The following is a 21,612-nucleotide window of genomic DNA, read 5'->3' as shown; positions in this document are numbered from 1 at the left end:
ATAATCTAAATATTCAATTATGAAGGAACAGTCATTTATGGATTATTATGCCATAAAATAGTATGTTTTATAATTATTTTTGAAAAATTATATGAAATGAGAAAGTTATAATTTAATATGAAATTTGCATTTGTATACTGTGTATAAACTGTATATTTACTGCATCGTACTTGTGGTTTCAACTATAGATATAGAAAGTGACCATTTTTTAATGATGGGATTATACATGATTTTATTCTTTTTAAAAAAAATTTATTTATTTATTGGCTACGTTGGATCTTTGTTGCAGCATGCGGGCTTTCTCTAGCTGTGGCAAGCAGGGGCTACTCTTCATTGTGGTGCGTTGGCTTCTCTTGCTGTGGAGCAAAGGCTCTAGGCACACGGGCTTCAGTAGATGTGGCACATGGGCTTAGTTACTCCTCGGCATGTGGGATCTTCCTGGAGCAGGGATCGAACCTGTGTCCCCTGCATTAGCAGGCGGATCCTTAACCACTGCACCACCTAGGAAGTCCCTCATGATTTTATTCTTTCTACTTTTCTGTACTTAAGAAAATACCTAATAAAAACTTTATATTTTAAGAAGAATCTACTTGAGAAATAAATATAGTATCAGGTAATATTAAGGCTCATTCCATATATATTTTCTGACTTTTCAGTTCCAATTTTCACATAAAATGCATTAGATTTATCCAACAAACAATTAAAATATATTTAAACAGTAACACTGTTTAAAGCTCCCTTTATCACACTATTCAGAAATTCTAATACCCTTTTAAAGCAAATTATTCCTCATAGTGATGAATTTCATATTTAACTTATAGCCTTCATTATAAATTTTGCTAGCCTCAGCCAATTAATTAATTAATTAATCTTTTTATTGGAGTATAGTTGCTTTTTACTGCAGTGTCAGTTTCTACTGTACAGCAAAGTGAATCAGTATACATATATCCCCTCTTTTTTGGATTTGCTTCCCATTTAGGCCACCACAGAGCACTGAGTAGAGTTCCCTGTGCTATACAGTACATTCTCATTAGTTAGCTATTTTATGCGTAGTAGTGATTGATTGCCTCATCCAGTTAAGGCTTTTATTGGGCCCTTTCTTAAATAGACCTTTAAATTTTTTATTGTACAGACTGATTGCCTATTTGCAGTGTTTCTCAATGATGTTTTTGTCATCACCTCCCTTCAGAACCTTTTTAGACATTTTTTCCTAATTGTCCCCCACCCTGTGAAATTTTAATATCTGTTTATGTACTGTATGTATATTCATGGTTTACATATAAAAAGTGTATAAATTTTTTTCACTCTTCCAAGAAGCAGTTTTCACCCCTTCGGTGATAATATTGCCCTCCTTAAAAATGTGTGGCCTAAAGAAACATTTTGGGAAAATGCTATCTTAACTTTTACGAGTCTCAAGCCCATGTGCTTTGTTTTTATAGTTGCCTGCCTCTCAAACATCACATGGTGATCACTCCAACACTACTACTATGGGGAGAGAAAGACGCATTTATGGAAGTTGAGATGGCTGAAGTCACAAAGATTTATGTTAAAAACTATTTCAGGCTAACTATTTTGTCAGAAGTCAGTCATTGGCTCCAGCAAGAACAACCTGACATAGTGAACAAGTTGATATGGACATTTCTAAAAGAAGAAACACGAAGAAAAGATTGACTTTTTGTATGAAGAGTCTGTAATGAAATCCCTAAATAATTTTTAAAAATTGTTCATCAACTTCCTTAAGCTTCTTTAGGAAAGAATTGTTATAATATGCTTTATCATAAATAAACATCCTGACAAATGATATTGAAAAAAATCCAAGAATGTGTGAACTTGTAACATAATGTTGATTTTCTCCTGTTGTATCTCGCACAGAAAAGCATCTGCCTTAAAATGTATACACTTGTACAAAAAGGAAGCTGGAGAAAGTGGCTCAGTTTTGTTTTTTTGTGTTCTTTACTGTGTTAATATATGGTGCCTTTTACAAAAGTATATTAAAGATTAGCTGTGCCATATTAAAAGGCAAACCTGCAATGGTATAAACTTTCATTTTATTGTTCAAAAGTTCTTTTTACTATTTTTTAACCATTAAAAATTATATTATAAAATCTCTTGGAAGTATAGTATATTTATTAGTTTGAAGGCAAATATGACAAGATGAATGTGCATCTTAAAATAGGCCATAAATACTACTTACACTGGGAAGATTAACAAGAAAGGATATGAAGATTCTTATGTATACATATATATTTATTAAGCATTGTAGAGAAGTACATCCATTAAATTACTTGCCTTAATTCTCCAGCTAAACTGGTGAGAGATTTAGAAAAAGGATCAAAATGTCCTTTTGCCCCATTTAATGCAACAAGAATTGAACACTGTACTTCCTATGTGCACTAGAATCTAAGCTCCACAGGGCAGAGATTTTTGTTTTATTGACATATATCCAGCATCTAGAATAAGAGCCCGACTCATTGTAGGAATTCAAATATTTGCTGAATGAATAAATCATATATCTGATATGCTGCTGGGCACTGTGGGGGAAATATGAAACAAAGATGACATGGTGATGTGGATCTTTCCCTTAACAGGCATACACAGAATGCAGTTAAATTAAACAAGGGTTCAAAAGTAGTAATGAACATTACAAATAAAAGTGGGAAGGGAACTCCCAGGCGGTCCCGTGGTTAGGACTCAGCCCTTTCACTGCTAGGCCCAGGTTCAACCCCTGGTAGGGGAACGAAGCCACACAGCATGGCCAAAAAAAAAAAAGAGGGGTGGGGGCGGGGACGGTGAATAAAAGATGAGACCAACTCATGGGGTTACTACTCACTCTCTCAGGTTGCTTTCGTTTGGCATGGGCGATGAGCAGTAACATTGCCAAATCACGGCTCCTTAGAGACTACAGCTGTGTCCTCACATAAGACTAAGTTGGTGAAAGGAATGTCTCCCTCACTAAGCACAGTTCTGATAGTGACAGAAGAAAGTGGAATGTCCCTAAGAATTCTCATCATTGTATCCTAGCAACGTGTATTTACCAATAAAAACCCAGTTTATACATTGTACTTGTGCTTTATAACATCGAAAGGTAGGGAATATCACCACTTTATAGATGTGGCCAGTGCCCGTAGCATAAGGGTTGGAACCAGGATCTGACCTAGATCCATCTGGTTGTAAAGCCCATAATCCTTCAATTTAGATCACAATCTGTTTAATGGGCTTCGGTATCCACACTGCTCTTCCTGTTTTATGGGTAACCTGGTGTGTTCCAATAATTACAAACACCTTTCAGAAACCTGCAATTTGACTTTTAATTCTGGAGGAATTTAAATTAGTAATTAGCAATCACAGGAATATTTGATATAGCAAATGCTACGAGGTATAGCAGAGAGCCTAGTTCACACCAACTTTGATTATGCTTTCCTCTTGATCATTTTCAAAGGGCAGCAACAAAGGAAGGAACAAGACTTTATTGACCATGTGTGGTGACATAATAAAGTAATGCTGACTTTTTTTAATGAAAACCTGTTTCTGACAAAGGTGATTTTAAGGTTTGTTGTCTCTGTTACTTTTGTCAGTTTGGAACACTGACCAGTTCATTAAGAATATGAGTCAAGGGCTTCCTAGGTGGCGCAGTGGTTAAGAATCCGCCTGCCAATGCAGAGGTCACGGGTTCGATCCCAGCTCCAGGAAGATCCCACATGCCCGCGGAGCAACTAAGCCTGTGTGCCCAAAAAAAAAAAAACAAAAACAAAAAAAAGAATATGAGTCAAAACGTGTCATGGCTAACCCTGGCCTATGATAATGGATGTTCTAATTTTCGAAGGATGTAAAAGAGTGCTTGTAACAGATACAAAGGCTCAAGGGTGCCATCAGTTAAACCTCTTAGCATAAAGAGAGTACCGTCTCTGTAGAAGTTCATTTGTAGGAAGAGTAAATGAATTTGACTTACCAATTGCCAAAGAATCTCACAGTAAGTAAACTTGACTGGTAATGGCATTTAAGTTTAAAAGTTGTGATTAATAAATATTCATCTATTTAATAATCCTTAGTAGGTATATAACATATGCTTAATGTAAATGTCAGAAATTATGTGAAAATAAGTTATTAAGCATATATGTCAAAAGGTGGCCATTTTCAAAAAGCAGAAAACATCGTACTGTTGATATGATTCTAATTCTCCTGTTACATCATTTACCATTTTCGATTTTTCTGATTTTAAAGGTAATATATCATTTTCTATTAACCCACAATTGCCTCAAAGAGTTCTTACTATGTGGGAACAGAAAGAGCACTTACATATGGGGAAGGGGTATACTGCCGGGGCCGCCCGTAGATCCAAGCTACAGGCATCCTGAGACTGCGGAAAAGTCGGCCTCATGGCACAGCCCGCCTCCGGCTCTGAGGCTGCAGTGTTGGCATCCGCCCTCAGCCAAGAAACCCGCAAGTCCCTGTTCCCGCCGGCAGTGGACAACCCCTTCCTGCAGCAGACGCACATCAGCGCGTGGCGCTGGGCCTGCATTGTCCTCATGGGGGCTGTGCTGGTGCCAATGCGGGTGTCCTGCCTCGCCTTCCTCTTCATCTTCCTCTGGCCTGTGGCTGCGCTCTCCACCATAGGCCGTCGTGCTCAACCAACCAAGCCCGCCAGCAGGTGGAGAAGAAGACTGGCGCAACCAACCCTCAAGTTCCTGTTTCAGGTGACTTTGTTTTTAGCAGGGTTCCTGGTTAAAGTGAAAGGGAAAAAAGCAACCCGAGACGAGGCCCGCATCTTTGTTGCAGCACCGCACTCCAGTTTCTTCGACGCGATCGCCTGCGTCGTGGCAGGGTTACCCTCCGTGGTCTCTGCGAGTCAAAATATGCATATACCCGTGGCTGGGAAATTCTTACTATCAACGCAGCCGGTGCTTGTGACCCGAGATGACCCCAATTCGAGGAAGAATACCCGGGAGGAAATCCTTAGGCGAGTGACCTCTGCTAGGAAGTGGCCACAGATCCTGATTTTCCCGGAAGGAGTGTGTACCAACCGCAGCTGCCTGGTCACTTTTAAACTAGGGGCCTTCTCTCCAGGTGTTCCTGTGCAGCCAGTGCTGCTCAGGTACCCAAACACTCTGGACACGGTGACCTGGACCTGGCAGGGGTTTACAGGCTTCCAGGCCTGTATGTTGACCCTGAGTCAACCCTTCACCAGGGTAGAAGTTGAATTTATGCCTGTTTATATGCCAAATGACCGAGAGAAAACAGACCCCATCCTCTTTGCCAATACAGTGAGGATCATCATGGCCAATGCTCTTGGGGTGCCTGTGACAGATCACACTTATGAAGACTGCAGACTGATGATTTCTGCAGGTAACCTTCAACTACCCATGGAAGCTGGTTTGGTGGAATTCACGAAAATTAGCCAGAAATTAAAGTTAGATTGGGATAACATTCATCAGTGTTTGGATGAATATGCTGCAATTGCAGCTGCCTCAAAAGGAGGGAAGATAGGAATTGAAGAGTTTGCGAGTTATTTGAAACTCCCAATTTCAGAGCCCTTGAGACAACTTTTTGCCCTCTTTGACAGGAATAAAGATGGCAGCATAGACTTCAGAGAGTATGTGATAGGTCTGACTGTCCTATGTAATCCTGCCAACACGGAAAAGATTCTGCAAATGTCATTTAAGCTTTTTGATCTTGATAATGATGGTTTCATAACCGAACAGGAGTTAACTGCTATACTTCGGGCAGCTTTTGGAGTGCCAGATCTTGATGTTTCCAGGCTCTTCCGGGAGATAGCTGGACAGAACTCAGAGAACATTTCATACAGGACCTTTAAGAACTTTGCCCTGAAGCATCCAGAATATGCCAAGTTATTTAGTTCATACTTAGACCTCCAGGCAGCCTATATATATTCATTACCACAACAAGTAGAGGCTTGATTACTGTATTCAGATGTTACAGTCAGCCCTGAAAATGGTGAAAGTAACATCCAAGTTATAACTATGATTGAAATAAAAATTATCTTTTGAGGAAAAATGCAATAGTTTTTACTCTAAATGGCCTGGGCACTTAATTAAGATATTTAAAATGTTCTTAAGGAATATATATTTCAATTCAATTTTATAGTACTTAATTTTCTTCTTAAGATAGTGTGTTTGTTTCAATGTGGCCTAAAGGTAGAAAAATAAGAGATCTGCTTATAACTTTGTTTACCTAGCATGGTTCTAGTTAGTGCCTTTATTCTGCTTAAGGTAAGTAAAATAAGTAAATAATTAAAATAAAGTGCCTTATTTTGCTAAAGTAAGGTCAGAGGAACATTATAGCCCACCAAATCTCCCTCATTTTTGCAGAGAAAATATCTCATTAAGAGCTCTACTAACAATAAATAAATACTTTGTTACCATTATTATTCTCTCCAAAAAGGATCTGCTGCACAAATGCTTCTTTGCTCTTTCTCAAAGTAGCCCAAATGTTCTTATTTTACAAGACAAAATAAAAATAAACATCAGGAAGGTATAGTATTGGGAACACCATTGAAACAGTTGTATGTTGCATAGCTGCCCTTATTTATTTATTTTTAAGGTATGAAAGGGATTATTTAGAATAAGAAAGGAAATCACAAGAGACCACAATTTCTGGAAAACTGACTAATATAATAAACATAGGTTATAAATATAGGAATTCTGATAAATCCTGTTATGTATGATTCTCACCAAAAGGGGAAAAATTTGTATTTATAGTCACATGTTCTGCATTACTGAGGATATTTCTTTTTCTGACTATGCACCCATGAAAACTGAGGCTTCTGCTTACTGTTATGTACCTCCTTCACTACCCATGTACTTCCAGCATGGTTTGCTGTAAGATATCTTCACGTAGTGATGTGACCTCAAGCCCTACCCCTTCATGTCACCTTGTAGGATGAATCAGTGAAGTATTCCTAGAAGCCATTCCTACACCAGGACAGGGAGCAACAACTTATCTAGATGTGGAAGTGATTTTGAACCAATAAATATGCCTTGCTAACCCAAACTAAGGGAAATTAAGGTTGCAGATGGAATTAAGGTTGTTAATTAGCCGACCTTAAAAAAAAAGATTATCCTCGATTATCCACTTGGTCCCCAGTAATCACAACAGTCCTTAAAAGAGGGAAGAAGGAGGGAGAAGAAGGGTTCAGAATGATGCAATGTGAGGAGGACTCAATCTGTTAGCTTTGAAGATGGAGAAGCAGAGCCAAGAACTGAGGAATATGGACAGCCTTGAGAAGCTGGAAAAGGCAAGGAAACTCTCTCCTAGAGCCTTCGGAAGGGGATGCAGCCCAGCTCAAAGCTAGATTTTAGCCCAGTGAGACTTTCAACCTATAGAATTGAAAATAAAAAATGTGCTGTTTTTAAGCCACTAAGTTTGTGGTAATTTGTTAAAGCAGAAATAGAAAACTAATACACCACTTATAACTTTTTTTTTTTTTTGCTAAAAAATTGAACCTGAATATAATCAAGCCTCTAAAAACAGCTTCCATTTACAGGAAATATATGGGCTAGATGAGCATAGTGAGTGATGCTACAGGGAGGAAATCAAATTTAACATGTGGCATACTCTACAGCTCAAATTGCTCAGGTTTCTGCCACAATGTCAATGTCTTGTGGGAAAATACAGGAGATTAGAAGAAACTCAGGCGGCATAACCAAATGTAACCTTGTATCTCGTTTGAAAACTAATTCCAAGAAACCAACTGTATAACATATTTTTTAGGACAGTTGGGAAAATTTTACAATGGGCTACATAGTAAATGGAATTATTGTCAATTTATAAGGAGTACCATTAGTGGTCATTGTAATGGAAAATGTATAGTGTTTTAGAGATGCAAACTGAAGTACGTAGGAGAAAATGAAATGATGTCTGGGGCTTTACTTTTAGAATTTTTAGAAGGAAGGGAAGAAGGAAAGGAGAAAGGAGGGAGGAAGGAAGGAAGGAAAGATAAGGAAGGAAAGGAAAGAAAAATTGAACAGCATATATGCCCAAATCTCAATAACTGAATTTTGGTAACGGGTATATTGGATTCATTGTACCTCTCTCTTTATTTCTTTGTATGTTTGAAATGTTTCAAATGAAAACATTTTTAAAGAAAGAAAAAATACATCTAGGAAAATCACTTTTTTCATGAAATTGTAGTGCTTGAAAGAGCTTTTTGCCTTCCAAGGCAATTTTACCTGAACTTAGTTTTTACACGTGAGGATCACAGTTAAGGCCAACCCTAAATAAAATGATGGGTTTAGCAGTGTTTTCCTTCAGAGGTCCTGTTGCTAGTTCCCCAGGACTTTCTAGTGTTCCTGATCATAAAGCCTTTGAGGAAAAAATTTTTGATAATTTCACTCACACCATGGTGTAAATGACTACAGATATAAATTAAAATAGAAATAATGTTTGAAGCAAAAAAATCTCTAATGGTGGAATGTGAAGCATCATTAACACTATTTTTTGTTTTGTTTTGTTTTATGAGGGTATTTTTTTCTTTAATTACTTCACAAAGCTGCCCAAGCTGCCTACCGTAGTTTAAGAGAATTAAATTTACATGGACCAGAAATCATCTGTCATCCATTCCCAACCAGAGAGTAGCCTAATTTTTGCTTCATCAGCTGATAAAGGGGCATGGCAGAAATCTTACAGGACTCTGAAGGGGAAGAATCTGGTGCTGAACTGTCTCAGTTTTAAAACCTAGACCACCACTCATTGGCTGTGTGACCTTGACCAAGTTACCTAACCTCTCATGCCTCCACTTCCTTATCTGTAATTGGGCTCATAGCAGCACCAACCTAAATGGTGGTTGTAAGAATTGAGTTAATACATAGAAAGCAGGTAAAGCAGTTTTCTCACCTGAAAAGCACTTAATAAATATTAACTATTATATTATCTTTGACATTCCTCTTTTCTACAGGAATAATTAAGAATCAATTATCCACTATATTTTTCAGAATTAAGGTGTCTGAACAATTGAGAAGGTCATTATGTGGAGAAATGGCTACTTCTTGGCCAATCTTATGGTACAAGAGCCATATATTTTCCAAGCAATTAGTACGCACTTGTTACCTTGTGCAGAGCTTCTGAATGAAGCAGAACGATTGAACCTTCTTCCTTTGGAAGAAGTAATCAAATAAAAAATACCAAAAGACTTTTTAAGTGATTTCACTCCAGCTCTTTTCTCCATACCAAATTTTCAAAATTCTATAGCTCATCAATCTACCTAATTCCCTGCTCAAAGGCCCTGCCCCTATAACCTTACTTCCCTTCCTCCACCTCATAAATTTTACAGTTTTATATGCAAAGTGCTGGAATATAACTGACATTTCTCTGTTAAAGTCCAAAAGCAGTCATATGAGCCACTCCCTGGATTAGAAAGGAAAGGAGTCTTCTAGACGTCGTACCTACCCTTCGCAGGGGGCTCAGGAGTGTTGGGATTCCTGCTGATTTTACTAAGTTCTTCCCCCACCCCTCCCACCCCCAATTTTCCTTGCCCAAAGCATGTAAGTGAGGGAGTGTGACTCGCAGCAGGGGAGGTCTAGTGAGCTTGTCTTTCCTGGAAAAAAAAGCGCTGACATCCCAGAAAGACAAAGTGCTGAAAGGCTGTACTGGTTGATTTGAACTCGACTCTCAATAAAACATTTATTTAAATGACTGGTTAGCACCAACTGGAAAGCAGAGGGACAGGGAAAAAGCAGAACGAGCTAGCCCGGGGAGACAGTTCCCTCCCTGGGCAGTTGGGGGCGGACTGCCTGCTGCCGGAGGTAAACAGGGCTACTACGCCTGCGCACACCTCCCAGGTCACGTGCCGGCGCAGGCCGGGCCTCCGAGATTCTCCCAGCCCGCGGTCCGGCAGCCGTAAGGGACCGTCAACAAACAGACGAGACGCGTTAACCTTTTCCTTTAGGGGGCGGATTCGGGTAGGAGCCGAGCGTTCGGTCGGAAACGCCCCCTTCTTCCCGAGGCGGGGAAGTGAGACTCTGCACTGGGCCTGCGGGGAGCCGCCGTACCTTTGTGGGACATGGCCCGCTGTGGGGAGGGTAGCGCGGCCCCGGGGGTACTTCTGGGGTCCCCTGGAGTTTGCAGCAAGGGGTTGCAAAGGAAGGGGCCCTGTGAGCGGCGCCGGCTGAAGGCGATGGTGTCGGAGCAGCTCAGCCAGGATCTGCTCAGGTAGGAGGCGGGAACTCAGGCTGCTTGAGTTAAGGCGCCCACCTCCGTCCTAGAAGCTGTGGTTCCTTCTCTGTTTCCCCGTCCCTCCCCCTCCCTGCTTTGTTCTCGCCTCAGGCCACGGCGGGACGCTCACCCGTCTCCTCACTTCAAAGCGAGTTCCTTCTCCCTGTGTAACCAATCCAGAGCACCTCGGACACCACGTACCAGATTCAAGAAGAAAGCCAAAATTACTATCGTAGTTCTTTGCAGCACCAGTTTATGCCAAAGTAACACGGGCAGGCTCAGGTCTTGAAAGACTTTCGCTAATGTTGAGGTGGATCCAGGTTTCGTGGTCCTGAAACTTACACAACTTTTTATAAACCTAAACAATTCTAAGAAAAATGGTAACATTAGGTAGAAGAGTGAATGTCTATTTAGAATGAGTAAAAATGGAACAAATTACTGGAGCGTTGGAAGTCTCTTTCTTCTGAGCTCTCTTTAAACGACTTAGCAGAAATGGTTTCCTAGAAATACTTGCTGATTGCAACCTGGCTTCCGCTCTGCTCCTAGAATCCTCTACAGCACCCAGCAGCTCCCAGCAGCTCCCCACTCCCATGAGGACTCTAGCAGATGGAGTTGCTGTGAAGCTTAACTCAGGCTGTGGTGAATCCAGGAATGTCATCTCAGTTTATAAAGAAGATGAACCTTAGAAATATCTCCTGATTAGTTTCCATTTCCACCAAAACATTGATGCTTGAACTTTAGTGTGCATCAGAATCCCCTGGAAGGCGTTGAGTTGCTGGGGCCCAGACCTTAATTCTGATACAGTTGGTCTGGGATGGGGACTGAGATTTTTGCATTTCTAACAAGGTCCCGGGTGATGCTGCTGGCCTGGGTCACACTTTGAGAACTATTGAACTAGTATAAACATAATTACTACTAATAACTAACAGTTGTACAGCATTCTACATTTAAAAAGTGCTTACTGTTGCCCACACTTAAGGCTCCAGCAGTTATAAACTGAACTTTATAAAGTAAATTTCCTTTTAAGTTGGGCCTATATATGAGAGATTCTGCCTTGTCTCCACCACTGGGGGAATTGATGTAAAACAGAGAAAAAATGAGAATAAAGTTGTTCTGTTTCTAGGATGAATCTCTAAGGATGAGGTGTTCCTTCTCTTCAGTGGCTCTTTTCTTCTGGCTGTATTGTGAGCCTTGAAGTGTCATGAATTTAAGGAAGATAATACATCTAATTTATATAAAGAAAATGAAGTTATAAGTATAGCAGGTGAACAATTTATCCTCATCCTAAAGGATAGGATCCTGAAGTTCTTGTTATAAGCAAAAGTGTTGCTTTTTTTTAAACAACAAAAAAATCTCATATACTGATCCAGCCACCTTGAATGCTATGCTAAATTAATCTTCTTCAAGCACAGCAATATCATTGATTTATGCTACAAGTATTAATGAAATAGCTAGCACCCACCATGTACCTAGCACTGTACTAGGTTCTGAAAATCAAAGGGACATGACTTTGGTGTTGTGCTTGCACTGTAGTGAGAAAGATAATAGCCAAACAGAAGTAATGGGAACTGAGGTGATTTGGGGGAGGCTTTATAGGTGATGTTTGATTGAGCTCTTGGGGATTGATTGAAAATTGACTAGATAGAGATTAGGAAGGGAGAAGTCAGAGAGTATCTAAAAAAGGGTAATGGCTTGTACAAAGGCCTAGACATTTGGAAGAGCTTCATTTATTTTGGGAAAGCAAGTTGTATTGAATTGTTCCAAACAGCAAGGAAAGAGACTCCTCTGGGTTACCTGAAGCAGTAGGATATATGGAGAAGTGAGGAAAAGTAGTCAAAAAGCCAAGTCTGCTGTAGAATTGGAAAGTTGCTTGGGATATGACAGCAATTGTACGATAAGACCCCATTGAGATATGGACTATTGTTCAAGACAATTGTAATAAAAATACCTAATACTTATTGCCATCCTACTATTAGCTAGACATTGGGCTGACATGCAACGTTTTATTTACTCCCCTGTGAGATATATCTTTTGTTATTCCCATTTAACAGATAAGGAAACTAAGGGTTAGAGAAGAGGTGGTGTAGTCAGAATAAGAAAGTTGGCAGTCTGGCTCCAGGGACATTAAAGTAACTTGCCCAAGGTCTCATGACCGGAATATGAACCCCATCAGTCTGTCTTCTCTAAAATATGATAGTTATGCAAAATGATCTTCCAGTAACTTTGTTCCTTCATTTCTGCTTCTCTCCTTACCCATTCCTTTTTCTTACTCTACCTTGGATTTTCTTTGAAACTCTCTTAAGAGTGTGATCAGTTGGCTCTTGATTATTATAGAACATCTCTGCTAGAGTTCACTTGTTTAACTACCACATTGGCTAATGGTTAACCTTAGCTCAGTCCCTTGTCCATTCAGATGTGACTAAGAGCATCAGGGACATGTGGTGCAATTTGGTAGCTTTATTTGGGAGGGGATTGTGGGTATGGCAGGCAAAGTGACAGCAGATGAGGATGAATGGGTAAACTAAGACTCTATCATAGAGACTTTCTTTAGTGAAGAATTTGAAATGTATTCTTGAGGCAGTGGAGAATCATTGATGTTTTTTAATAGAGGATGAACGTAATTAAATCTTGAATTGAGGAAAGCAATTAGAAAAAAAGGAAACCAACTTGGAGATTTTGTAATAGTCAAGGGATACATAATGGCAGTGAAAATGGACAAGGTGAAAGGGATTCCTGTGTGCAATTCATGGGCTTGGTGACCAATTACACATGGAAACGCAGGGAAAGAGAAGCATAAAGATAGTGCTAAATCTTAGGACACTTAAAAGGGAGGAGTAGGAACTTCTCTGGTGGCTCATTGGTTAAGAATCTGCCTGCCAGTGTAGGGGACACAGGTTCAGTCCTTGGTGCGGGAAGATCCCACATGCCTTGGAGCAACTAAGCCCATGTGCCGCAACTACTGAGCCAGAGTGCTGCAACTACTTAAGCCTGCATGCCTAGAGTCTGTGCTCTGCAGCAAGAGAAGCCACCGCAATGAGAAGCCCATGCACTGCAATGAAGAGTAGCCCCCACTTGCCACAACTAGAGAAAGCCCACACACAGCAACAGAGATCCAACATAGCCAAAAAAATAATAAATGGATAAAATTCTCTGTAAAAAATAAATAAAATAAAAGGGAGGAGTATAGTGAATGTTTAGGAATACCCAGGAGAATTGAAAATTTGTCTGGAATTTTGGAGGGAAGTTGGCATAGCGGATATAGATTAATGGCTGGTGGCATCACCAGCACCCAGCTGTCTAGGCTAAACATGGGAGAGATCCTAGGTTATTCCCTTCCCTTCGCCTTCTACTTCCAGTCACGAGTTCCTGCCAATTTATTACCTAAGTATATTTTTACATTATTCCTTTGTTTTCTGTCACCATTGATTCTTTCATGGCTCATGACCTGTACATCATTCTTTTGTGTTGTGCAGTGTTTTTTTCCCCTTTATTCTCATTTTCCCCTAATTCCTCTTCTATACAGCTAACAGGTGATATTTTGAAAAATAAAATTGCCCATGTTTTGAACTATTTGATCATTCCCCTTCAACTGTAAGATAGAGTTAAGCTCTTTGTCTCTTATTCATCTTTATTCCTGAAGCTTCGTCTGTCACTTTTTATCCCCACCATACTCTGCTGATCAATTTGTAGCTCCACACACACAAACCTTTGTAAGGAGCATGGAGGCAGGAACTCCCCCCACCTTGCCTTGTTTCCTTGAACTATTATCCAGTCTTTAAAATTCCGATTGGTTTTCCTGTCCTCTATAAGCTCTTATGTCTGTCCCTGAAAAAAATTTACTAGTTTGTCCTATTGAATATTTCACAGTCCTTAATTTTCAGGCCTGGTATCCATAATCTTCTATAAACTCCTTGAGGGCAGATACTATGCTTTAGTCATTTTTATGTCCCCAGTGCTTAGTATATGGTACATGCTCAATAAATTTTTAGCAAGAACTAGGTTTAATCAGTGATCTAAAGTGCTTTAGATAAGTGAATACAGTAGTTGACAGAAAAATAAGATGGAAAGAAGCTGGGCCTTGACACCATTGAGCCTTTGAGCCAGCCTATCATTCATTCCTCTTGAGTTTATTATTAGATGAGTCAATAAACCCCCCTTAATGCTTTTGTGTTTTTTTTTAATATTTATTTATTTATTTAATTTATTTAGGTTGTGCTGGGTCTTAGTTGTGGCAGGCAGTCTCCTAAGTTGCAGCACATGGGCTCCTTAGTTGTGGTGTATGAACTCTTAGTTGTGGCATGCATGTGGCATCTAGCTCCCTGACCAGGGATTGAATCCAGGCCCCCTGCATGGGGAGCGTGGGGTCTTAACCACTGCGCCATCAGGGAAGTACCTCCCCCTTAATGTTTAAGCAGGTCTGAGTCAGATATTGCTACTTTTAACAGATAACAGGATATACTTGTAACTGATACAAATGGTTTTATAAAATAAAAAGCACTATATTTTCACATTTTTTAAAACACATTACCTTTTTTTTTATTTGACAGATACTCATGAGCATCTATTATGAACAAGACAGATTCCCTAGTGATACTTACGTGGTTACCAGCTGCAATGCTTGTTTATTCACTTGGGAAGGGGTCGGGGATGGGTAGAAGGTGGGTGGGAAGGAGGAATAAATGGAGTATTTGTATTGTACAATTTGAGTTTTTATTAATGTTTGGGAAACCCAATACATTTTTGTGTAACTTTAACAATCACTTATGAAAATAATTTATTGATTAAAATATTGACTAAAATGCATGTTTGCTCATTGTTTCCAAGGTTCCGAAAGCTTTGTGCTCTGAAGCATTTGTTTTGTTTAGAGTAAAATACAACAAAATCCAAAAAGCAGATATTGAGCTCTTGCTGTCTAATGAAGATACACAGTTTTTGCCTTTGGGGAGTTCATTGTCTGGTAGGGAGAAAGATACATAAAAATAATAATGATGCAATGGCAGAAGTGCTATAGTAGAGGTATGTACCAAGGGATCAGAGGAAGGAGCCATTACTGGCTCTTGGGGGAGTGAGTATCAATGGCAACATTCTAAGCTTTCACTGAAATGGTATCTTTATCCATGCTTGGACCTCCTATAGTGTCCTAGTGTGATTGCCAGTTATATCCTACAATACAGAAGTCCTCTGAGAATACATACCTTGCTGGTGATAATGTTATAGTAATATGAAGTATTATTTAATATTTACAGAGTAAAAATATATAGTTACCACACAGAAAAAAGATTATGACAGTTTCTATTGTGACGCTGATTTCCGTTCTTCTCTCACTTTATATGTGAGCTTTACCATAACTATGCACATTAGTAAAGGGATCTGAATGGGCTTTCCACATGAATCCATCATTGTAATAATAGATTAGAGCATGGTTTGTTTGGGGGGGTGGGAGATGGAAAAGGGCTTAAATGTCACATTCTTGACAGCCAAGCCTGCGTTTCAGACTTGGTATTTAACAATATTCAAAACACATTGTTTAGGCTCAGTTGTCTGTTATCACATCTGGTTCGCTTGTGTTGTTGACTGTTTACTTTTTTTGCTTCAATTTTAGTAAGATTTTAAAAAATTGATTCAATAGTCAACAATCACATTACTTTGTGTTCTCTTTCCAAAATAAATCTAAAGTATGTACATTTTAAAGGAAAATCAAAATAAGTAGCAGAAGATAAATTTTATTGTTAGAAGGAATTAAAAGGGAAAGATTTTTTGAAAAAGTAGTCTTACTCTTTTAGTGTAATTACCTTTATTTTCATTATAAATTTTAGAAAATTGCATTCTAAACCAACATTAAAGAATGTTCTTTGGATGAACTGAGAATAAACTCATTTTCATATTAACTTATTTTTATTTTGTTATCTCTGTATTTTTAGTTTGTTATTTTTGAAACTTATTTTATAAAAATGGGCATATTATATATTTCTAAGCATCACTAATTAAACTCTGGTTCCTTTTTATTCCTTATAGGCTTCTAAGAGAAGAAGTCCATACAGATGTTACTTTCTCTATAGGTTGTACTTTGTTCAAAGCACACAAAGCAGTCCTTTTAGCAAGGATTCCTGATTTTTATTTGCATACTGTTGGACATAAAAATAACTTAACAAATCATGAACCTGTTGCTGTGGAGAACTTTGAAGCTTCAGAGTTTAGAACATTTTTACAGTAAGTGCTTTCTTTATCTTTTTTTCTCATATTTAAATCTAGTATGTAATTGTTTATTTTTTAAACATATATGTGTGTGTTTATTTCATGTGTTTTTATATCTGTTTTATAACCTTCTAAGAAATCCATTCATTTAAATTCCATATTATCTTAATAATTAGTGTTAGCAGAGGCTTCGTATTGGATTATTAGAGGCTTAGTATTAGGAGACGCTAATTTCTAACTTGAGATTGATCTTGAGAAAGGAAGGATGGTATGCTCTCCAGTAATTTGAATGAATTAGTGTGTGCTGGATTTTCTCAACACTGGCACTATTGACGTTTTAAGTTGGATAATTCTTTGTTGGAGGGTGGGGGCTGTGCTGTGCCTTTTAGGATGTTTAGCAGCATCCCTGGCCTTCAGCCCTGGGTGTGAGTGGCACTTCTCCCTAGCCTTCCTGAGCCCCCTCCAGCTCCCCCCTCAAGTTGTAACTACCAAATGTCTCCAGACGTTGCCAAATGTCCTCTGAGGGCTAAAATTGCCCCTTGCTGAGAACTGTTGCTATATACTGACTTCTATATTATTGGTATGCAAAGCTTTAAATAAATTATGTTCATAAAAATGTGAGGTTATAGCTTTTTATTCTCATGGCTGTGTGTAGTCAAACTTTTTGAATAGGACATCCGTTGAACTTTTTAGTAATTTGGGGGACTCACGTTTGATGAACTTAGAGAATTATTGTTGGCTAAATAATGGGAGAAACTAAATTAATCCCTATTCTAATTGAATAGAATTCCATTTTAATGCTTTACTGTTATCTGCACAAATGTATATTTATTTGACACTCATTTTTTGCTAAATGTATCCAGGAGGGAAATACTTTCTAATGTAGTTCTTCCAAATTACATCTCTTTTTTAAAAACCTATTTAAATGACTTTAGAGAGGTCTTTAATAATTCAGAGTTTAAAAACATGAACTCTAGGGCTAGAATGCCTGGATTTAAATTCTCTGCTCTGCCATTTGGTAGCTGTGTACCTCAAACTTTATCCCTCTGTGCCTGGAATTTCCTCATATGTAAAATGCCTGGCACATAGTAAGTACCATAAAAATTGTTAACTAAGTTTTTTATGCTTGTAAGTTTTGAAGTGCTTATTTGTATTTCATTTCAGTAATTTAGATCTGCTCTCCCATAATTTCTTCCCTGTCTCCAATATATGGAATATAGTATTGTTCTAATGATATTTTAGTGTTTTCTGTCATATGATCCATCACATACACTTATTTAGCAGACATTTATTCTGCCGTTATGGGCAAAACCCTGTGTGATCTCAGTTTCCCCTTCACCCCCCGCCCCCTCCCATACCTCGAGTTCTCCAGTCCATTCTCTGTATCTGCATCCTTGTTCTTGTCACTGAGTTCATCAGTACCATTTTTAGATTCCGTATATGTGAGTTAGCATACAATATTTGTCCTTCTCTTTCTGACTTACTTCACTATGTATGACAGACTGTAGTTCTATCCACCTCATTACATATAGCTCCATCTCATCCCTTTTTATAGCTGAGTAATATTCCATTGTATAAAAACAGATGATTGAACCTGGTGTACCCCCAAAAAAATAAAATAAAAAAAAAATGTAAAAAAAAAACAAAACAAAACCCTGTGTGAGGGGCTAGGTGTGTACTGGTTAATGATTCTTGATTTCAGTGTTTAACGATGTTAAGTTAATGTGGAACTAAGTTTTGAAGCCAATACTGGCAATTATGTTATTGTATAGTACTACACATTTGTCAATTACCTGTTTTTATTGAAGTATAATTCAAATATCCCAGATATAATTCATCAATTTAAAGTATACAATTCAGTGATTTTAGTATTTACACAGTTATGCAACCATGATCACAATTTAATTTTAGAGCATTTTCAATACCCCCAAAAGAAACCCCATACCCATTGGTTGTCACTCTGCATTCCCTCATTGCCCCTCTGTCTTAGGCAACACTAATCTATTTCCTGTGTCTATTCTGGACTTCTCCCATAAATGGAACCATACAATTTGTGGGTTTTCGCGACTGGCTTATTTCAATAACCATAATGTTTTCGAGGCTCATCCATATTGCTGCATGTATCAGTACATTTCTTCTTATTGTCGAATCATATTTCATCGTATGACAATACCACATTTTGTATATCCATTCTTCAGTTGATGAACATTTACGTCGCTTCTACTTTTGCTATTTTGACTAATGTTGCTGTGAACATTCCTGTGCACTTTTTTTTGTGAACCTGTTTTCACTTCTCTTGGGAATACTCCTAGGAGTGGAATTGTTGGATCATATGGTACTTCTGTGTTTAACTTTTCGAGGAACTGCCAGACTCTTTTTCCAAAGAGGCTATACCACTTTACATGCCTACGAGCAATATATGAAGGTTTCAGTTTCTCTACATCCTCGTAACACTTGCTATTATCTTCTGTTGTTTTTATTATAGCCATCCTAGTGAATGCGAAGTGGTATCTCATTGCGGTTCATTTATGCTTCCCTGATGACGAACGATGGGCGTATTTTCTTGTGCTTGTTTGTTATTTGTATATCTGCTTTGGTGAACTGTCTATTTATGTCCTTTGTCCAGCTTTTCAATTGGATTGTCTTTATATCATTGAGTTATAAGAGATCTTTATGTATTCTGGATAATTAGGCTTTTACCAGACATATGATTTGCAAACATTTTCTTCCATTCATTGGGTTGTCTTCACTTTCTTGATAGTGTCATTTACAGCGTGAAAGTTTTAGATTTTTAATGTAGCCTAGTTTAATATTCTTTTGTCACTTGTGCTCTTAGTATTGTAGATAAGAAACCATTGCCTATTTTAGGGTCACAAAGATTATACTTTCTTCTATGAATTTTTTGGGTTTATGCTTTTAGCTCTTACAGTTAGGTCTATGGTCCATTTTGAGTTAATTTTTGTGAATAGTGTAAGGAAGGGGACCAACTTTATTCTTTTGTGTGTGGATATCTAGTTTCCTAGTACTATTTTGGAAGAGACTATTCTTTCCCCATTGGATTGTCTATACACCTTGTTGAAAATCAGTTGCCCATTGCTATAGATTGAATTGTTTCCCCTGAAAATTCATATGTCGAAGCTCTGCTCCCTAATGTGGTGGTATTTGGAGATTGTGCCTTTGGCAGGCAAATTAAGTTTAGATGGGACCTCATGATAGGAATACTGCCCTTATAAGAAGAGACACCAGAGAGCTTGTTCTCTCTTTCTCTTTCTCTGCCATGTGAGGATACAGTGAGAAGGTGACTGACTGCAAGCCATGAAGAGAGTTCTCACCAGAACCCCACCATGGTGGCACCTGATCTTGATGTCCAGCCTCCAGAACTGTAAGAAATAAATCTGTTGTTTAAGCCACCAGTCTATGATTTTTGTTACGGCAACCCAACCTGACTAATACACACATAAACGTTAGCGTTTATTTCTGGTCTCTCATTTCTTTTCCATTGGTCTGTATGTCTATCCTTAATACCAGTGCCAATTATCAGTTTAATTTTTATGAGAAATCAGAGTTGGATTTTTGTGTTTTTATGTCCTGAATCCTAGGTATTTTTTAGATGTTAGTCTTTTAGTTATTTGCTGACATACTTTTTGCCTATAATCACAATCATGTTGACTTTAGTGTAGAAAATTCTTTTTGGATAATTAAACTTTAAGTATGTGTATATGTGTGATTTGGCATATTCTTCTTCATTTTATGCTCTGACAGTTGCTTGAATGATCTATTTTTATTATTTCAGAGTTTCTTATATGAAGCTCCAATAAGCGTAAACAGAAAATTGCCTAACCTTGGCTTCCTCTGTTTGTAAGAACAGTATGACATGCTGTAATTTAAACAGACACTTTAAGTGCAATTTAGAAAATCATTGTCATTTTCCAGTGTAGATCATAGGTTCATCATTGAGTTCCAATCATCAATTTTAAAATATACATTTTTGTTTTTCTAGTAGGTGGTATAGTGACTTTGTTGTAGAGTAGGCTCTGTGGTTAAGCCAGATCTATCACTCTGTGTGAACTTGGACTAATCACTTACCATTAGTTTCCTCACCTGAAAAATGGACATAATAACAATACCTACCTCACAGTGTTGTTGCAAGGGTTAAATGAGATTCTTATAAAGCCCTTTGCACAGTAACTTGGCATATAGTAAGCACTGAATACATTTTAGTATTATTCACAGTAGTAGCCCTATGAAATTATACATTTCTCTAGCAATGGAATGTGTGTTTAGAAGAAGATGCTTAGGAAAGGTCAAATTTTTATATATTAAAGAGAAATTATAAAAACGTTATCCTTTTTGTTATTAAAAGTCTTAGGAAAAAAATTGAATGAGAGACAGTATGGTAGAGTGGAAGAAGCACTGGACTTGGCAACAAGACTGAGATCTGCCTTCTGGCTGTGTATTACCTTGTTTTATAATTTTTTTGAGCCTCAGTTTTATCCTATTTAGAACAAGCAGATTGGAGTAAATGGTTTTGTGCTTCCTAGCACTTCACAATCCTCTATTTTAAGCACTTAATCACATTCTGTTTTGTGTTAGGTTAGTGAAGTATGTCTGTAGTTATGTAAGCTCCTTAAGATTAGATCATCTCATCAGTGTGAACATTCCCAGTAGTATCTCATCAGTGTCTTACATATAGAAAGTGCTTGTGATATACCTCCCCCTTTTTTAAAAAGCAGATTGTATTGAAAATTGTCTATGTTAATATAAAGCATAAGGAGAGGATTATAATGTAAAGTAGTGAGATTAACATTTTTTAGTAAATATTCTAATAAAATAGATTTTTGAATTTTTCTGTATGAAATTCAGTCTTATAAGTGTCTTCAACACACATCCTTTCTTTTCAAATAACCAATAAAGATTTTGAAACATTCTGTCATATTGCTACTTATTGTAGGGTCCTTTGCTACAGGCTTGAGTAGAGTAGGAAATACAGTCTTGAAAAAAGTTTTTATATACAGCAACTTCAGATATGGCTGAAATGATTGGCAATGGAAAGTAGTTCTTGCTTCATGCCCTCATGATTAAAATTCAATAAAAACTTTGATTTGCTAAGACTTACTGCACTATAGTTGTCTGAGAATGTGTGTGTGTGTGTGTGTGTGTGTGTGTGTGTAAAGGAAAGAAAAAAGGGAAGGCCTTTAAATTTTCAATTTAACATCAATAACTGGGAAATGCTAGGATAAAATGTCAATC

General features: G+C 38.0%; 3 protein-coding genes across 3 annotated transcripts in view; all 3 read left to right on the top strand.

Moving 5' to 3' along the window:
- EPHX4 (epoxide hydrolase 4) overlaps nucleotides 1-2,101 on the top strand; it is a 35,970-nt gene extending 33,869 nt beyond the window's left edge. The window contains exon 7 of the mRNA XM_057750168.1: nucleotides 1,440-2,101. Coding sequence (XP_057606151.1) covers nucleotides 1,440-1,671 — 232 coding nt within the window. The 3' untranslated portion in view covers nucleotides 1,672-2,101. The remainder of the gene's footprint in view (nucleotides 1-1,439) is intronic.
- Nucleotides 2,102-4,376: 2,275 nt separating this feature from the next.
- LOC130859921 (lysophosphatidylcholine acyltransferase 2B-like) lies at nucleotides 4,377-5,915 on the top strand. The gene has a single exon (XM_057747521.1). The coding sequence runs from the start codon at nucleotides 4,377-4,379 to the stop codon at nucleotides 5,913-5,915; it is 1,539 nt and encodes a 512-aa protein (XP_057603504.1).
- A 4,014-nt stretch (nucleotides 5,916-9,929) lies between these two features.
- BTBD8 (BTB domain containing 8) overlaps nucleotides 9,930-21,612 on the top strand; it is an 82,096-nt gene continuing 70,413 nt past the window's right edge. The window contains exons 1-2 of the mRNA XM_057713088.1: nucleotides 9,930-10,164; nucleotides 16,183-16,377. Of these exons, the coding sequence (XP_057569071.1) occupies nucleotides 10,016-10,164; nucleotides 16,183-16,377 (344 nt within the window). The 5' untranslated portion in view covers nucleotides 9,930-10,015. The remainder of the gene's footprint in view (nucleotides 10,165-16,182; nucleotides 16,378-21,612) is intronic.

Source organism: Hippopotamus amphibius, chromosome 1 (assembly GCF_030028045.1).
Source record: "Hippopotamus amphibius kiboko isolate mHipAmp2 chromosome 1, mHipAmp2.hap2, whole genome shotgun sequence".
Classification (NCBI taxonomy): domain Eukaryota; kingdom Metazoa; phylum Chordata; class Mammalia; order Artiodactyla; family Hippopotamidae; genus Hippopotamus; species Hippopotamus amphibius.
Note: the sequence above shows the minus strand (reverse complement) of the source record. Positions and strands in the feature narration are given on the sequence as shown.

Coding starts and splice junctions, on each gene's coding strand:
- LOC130859921 (XM_057747521.1), top strand. CDS start 4,377: ATGGCACAGCCCGCCTCCGGCTCTGAGGCTGCAGTGTTGGCATCCGCC.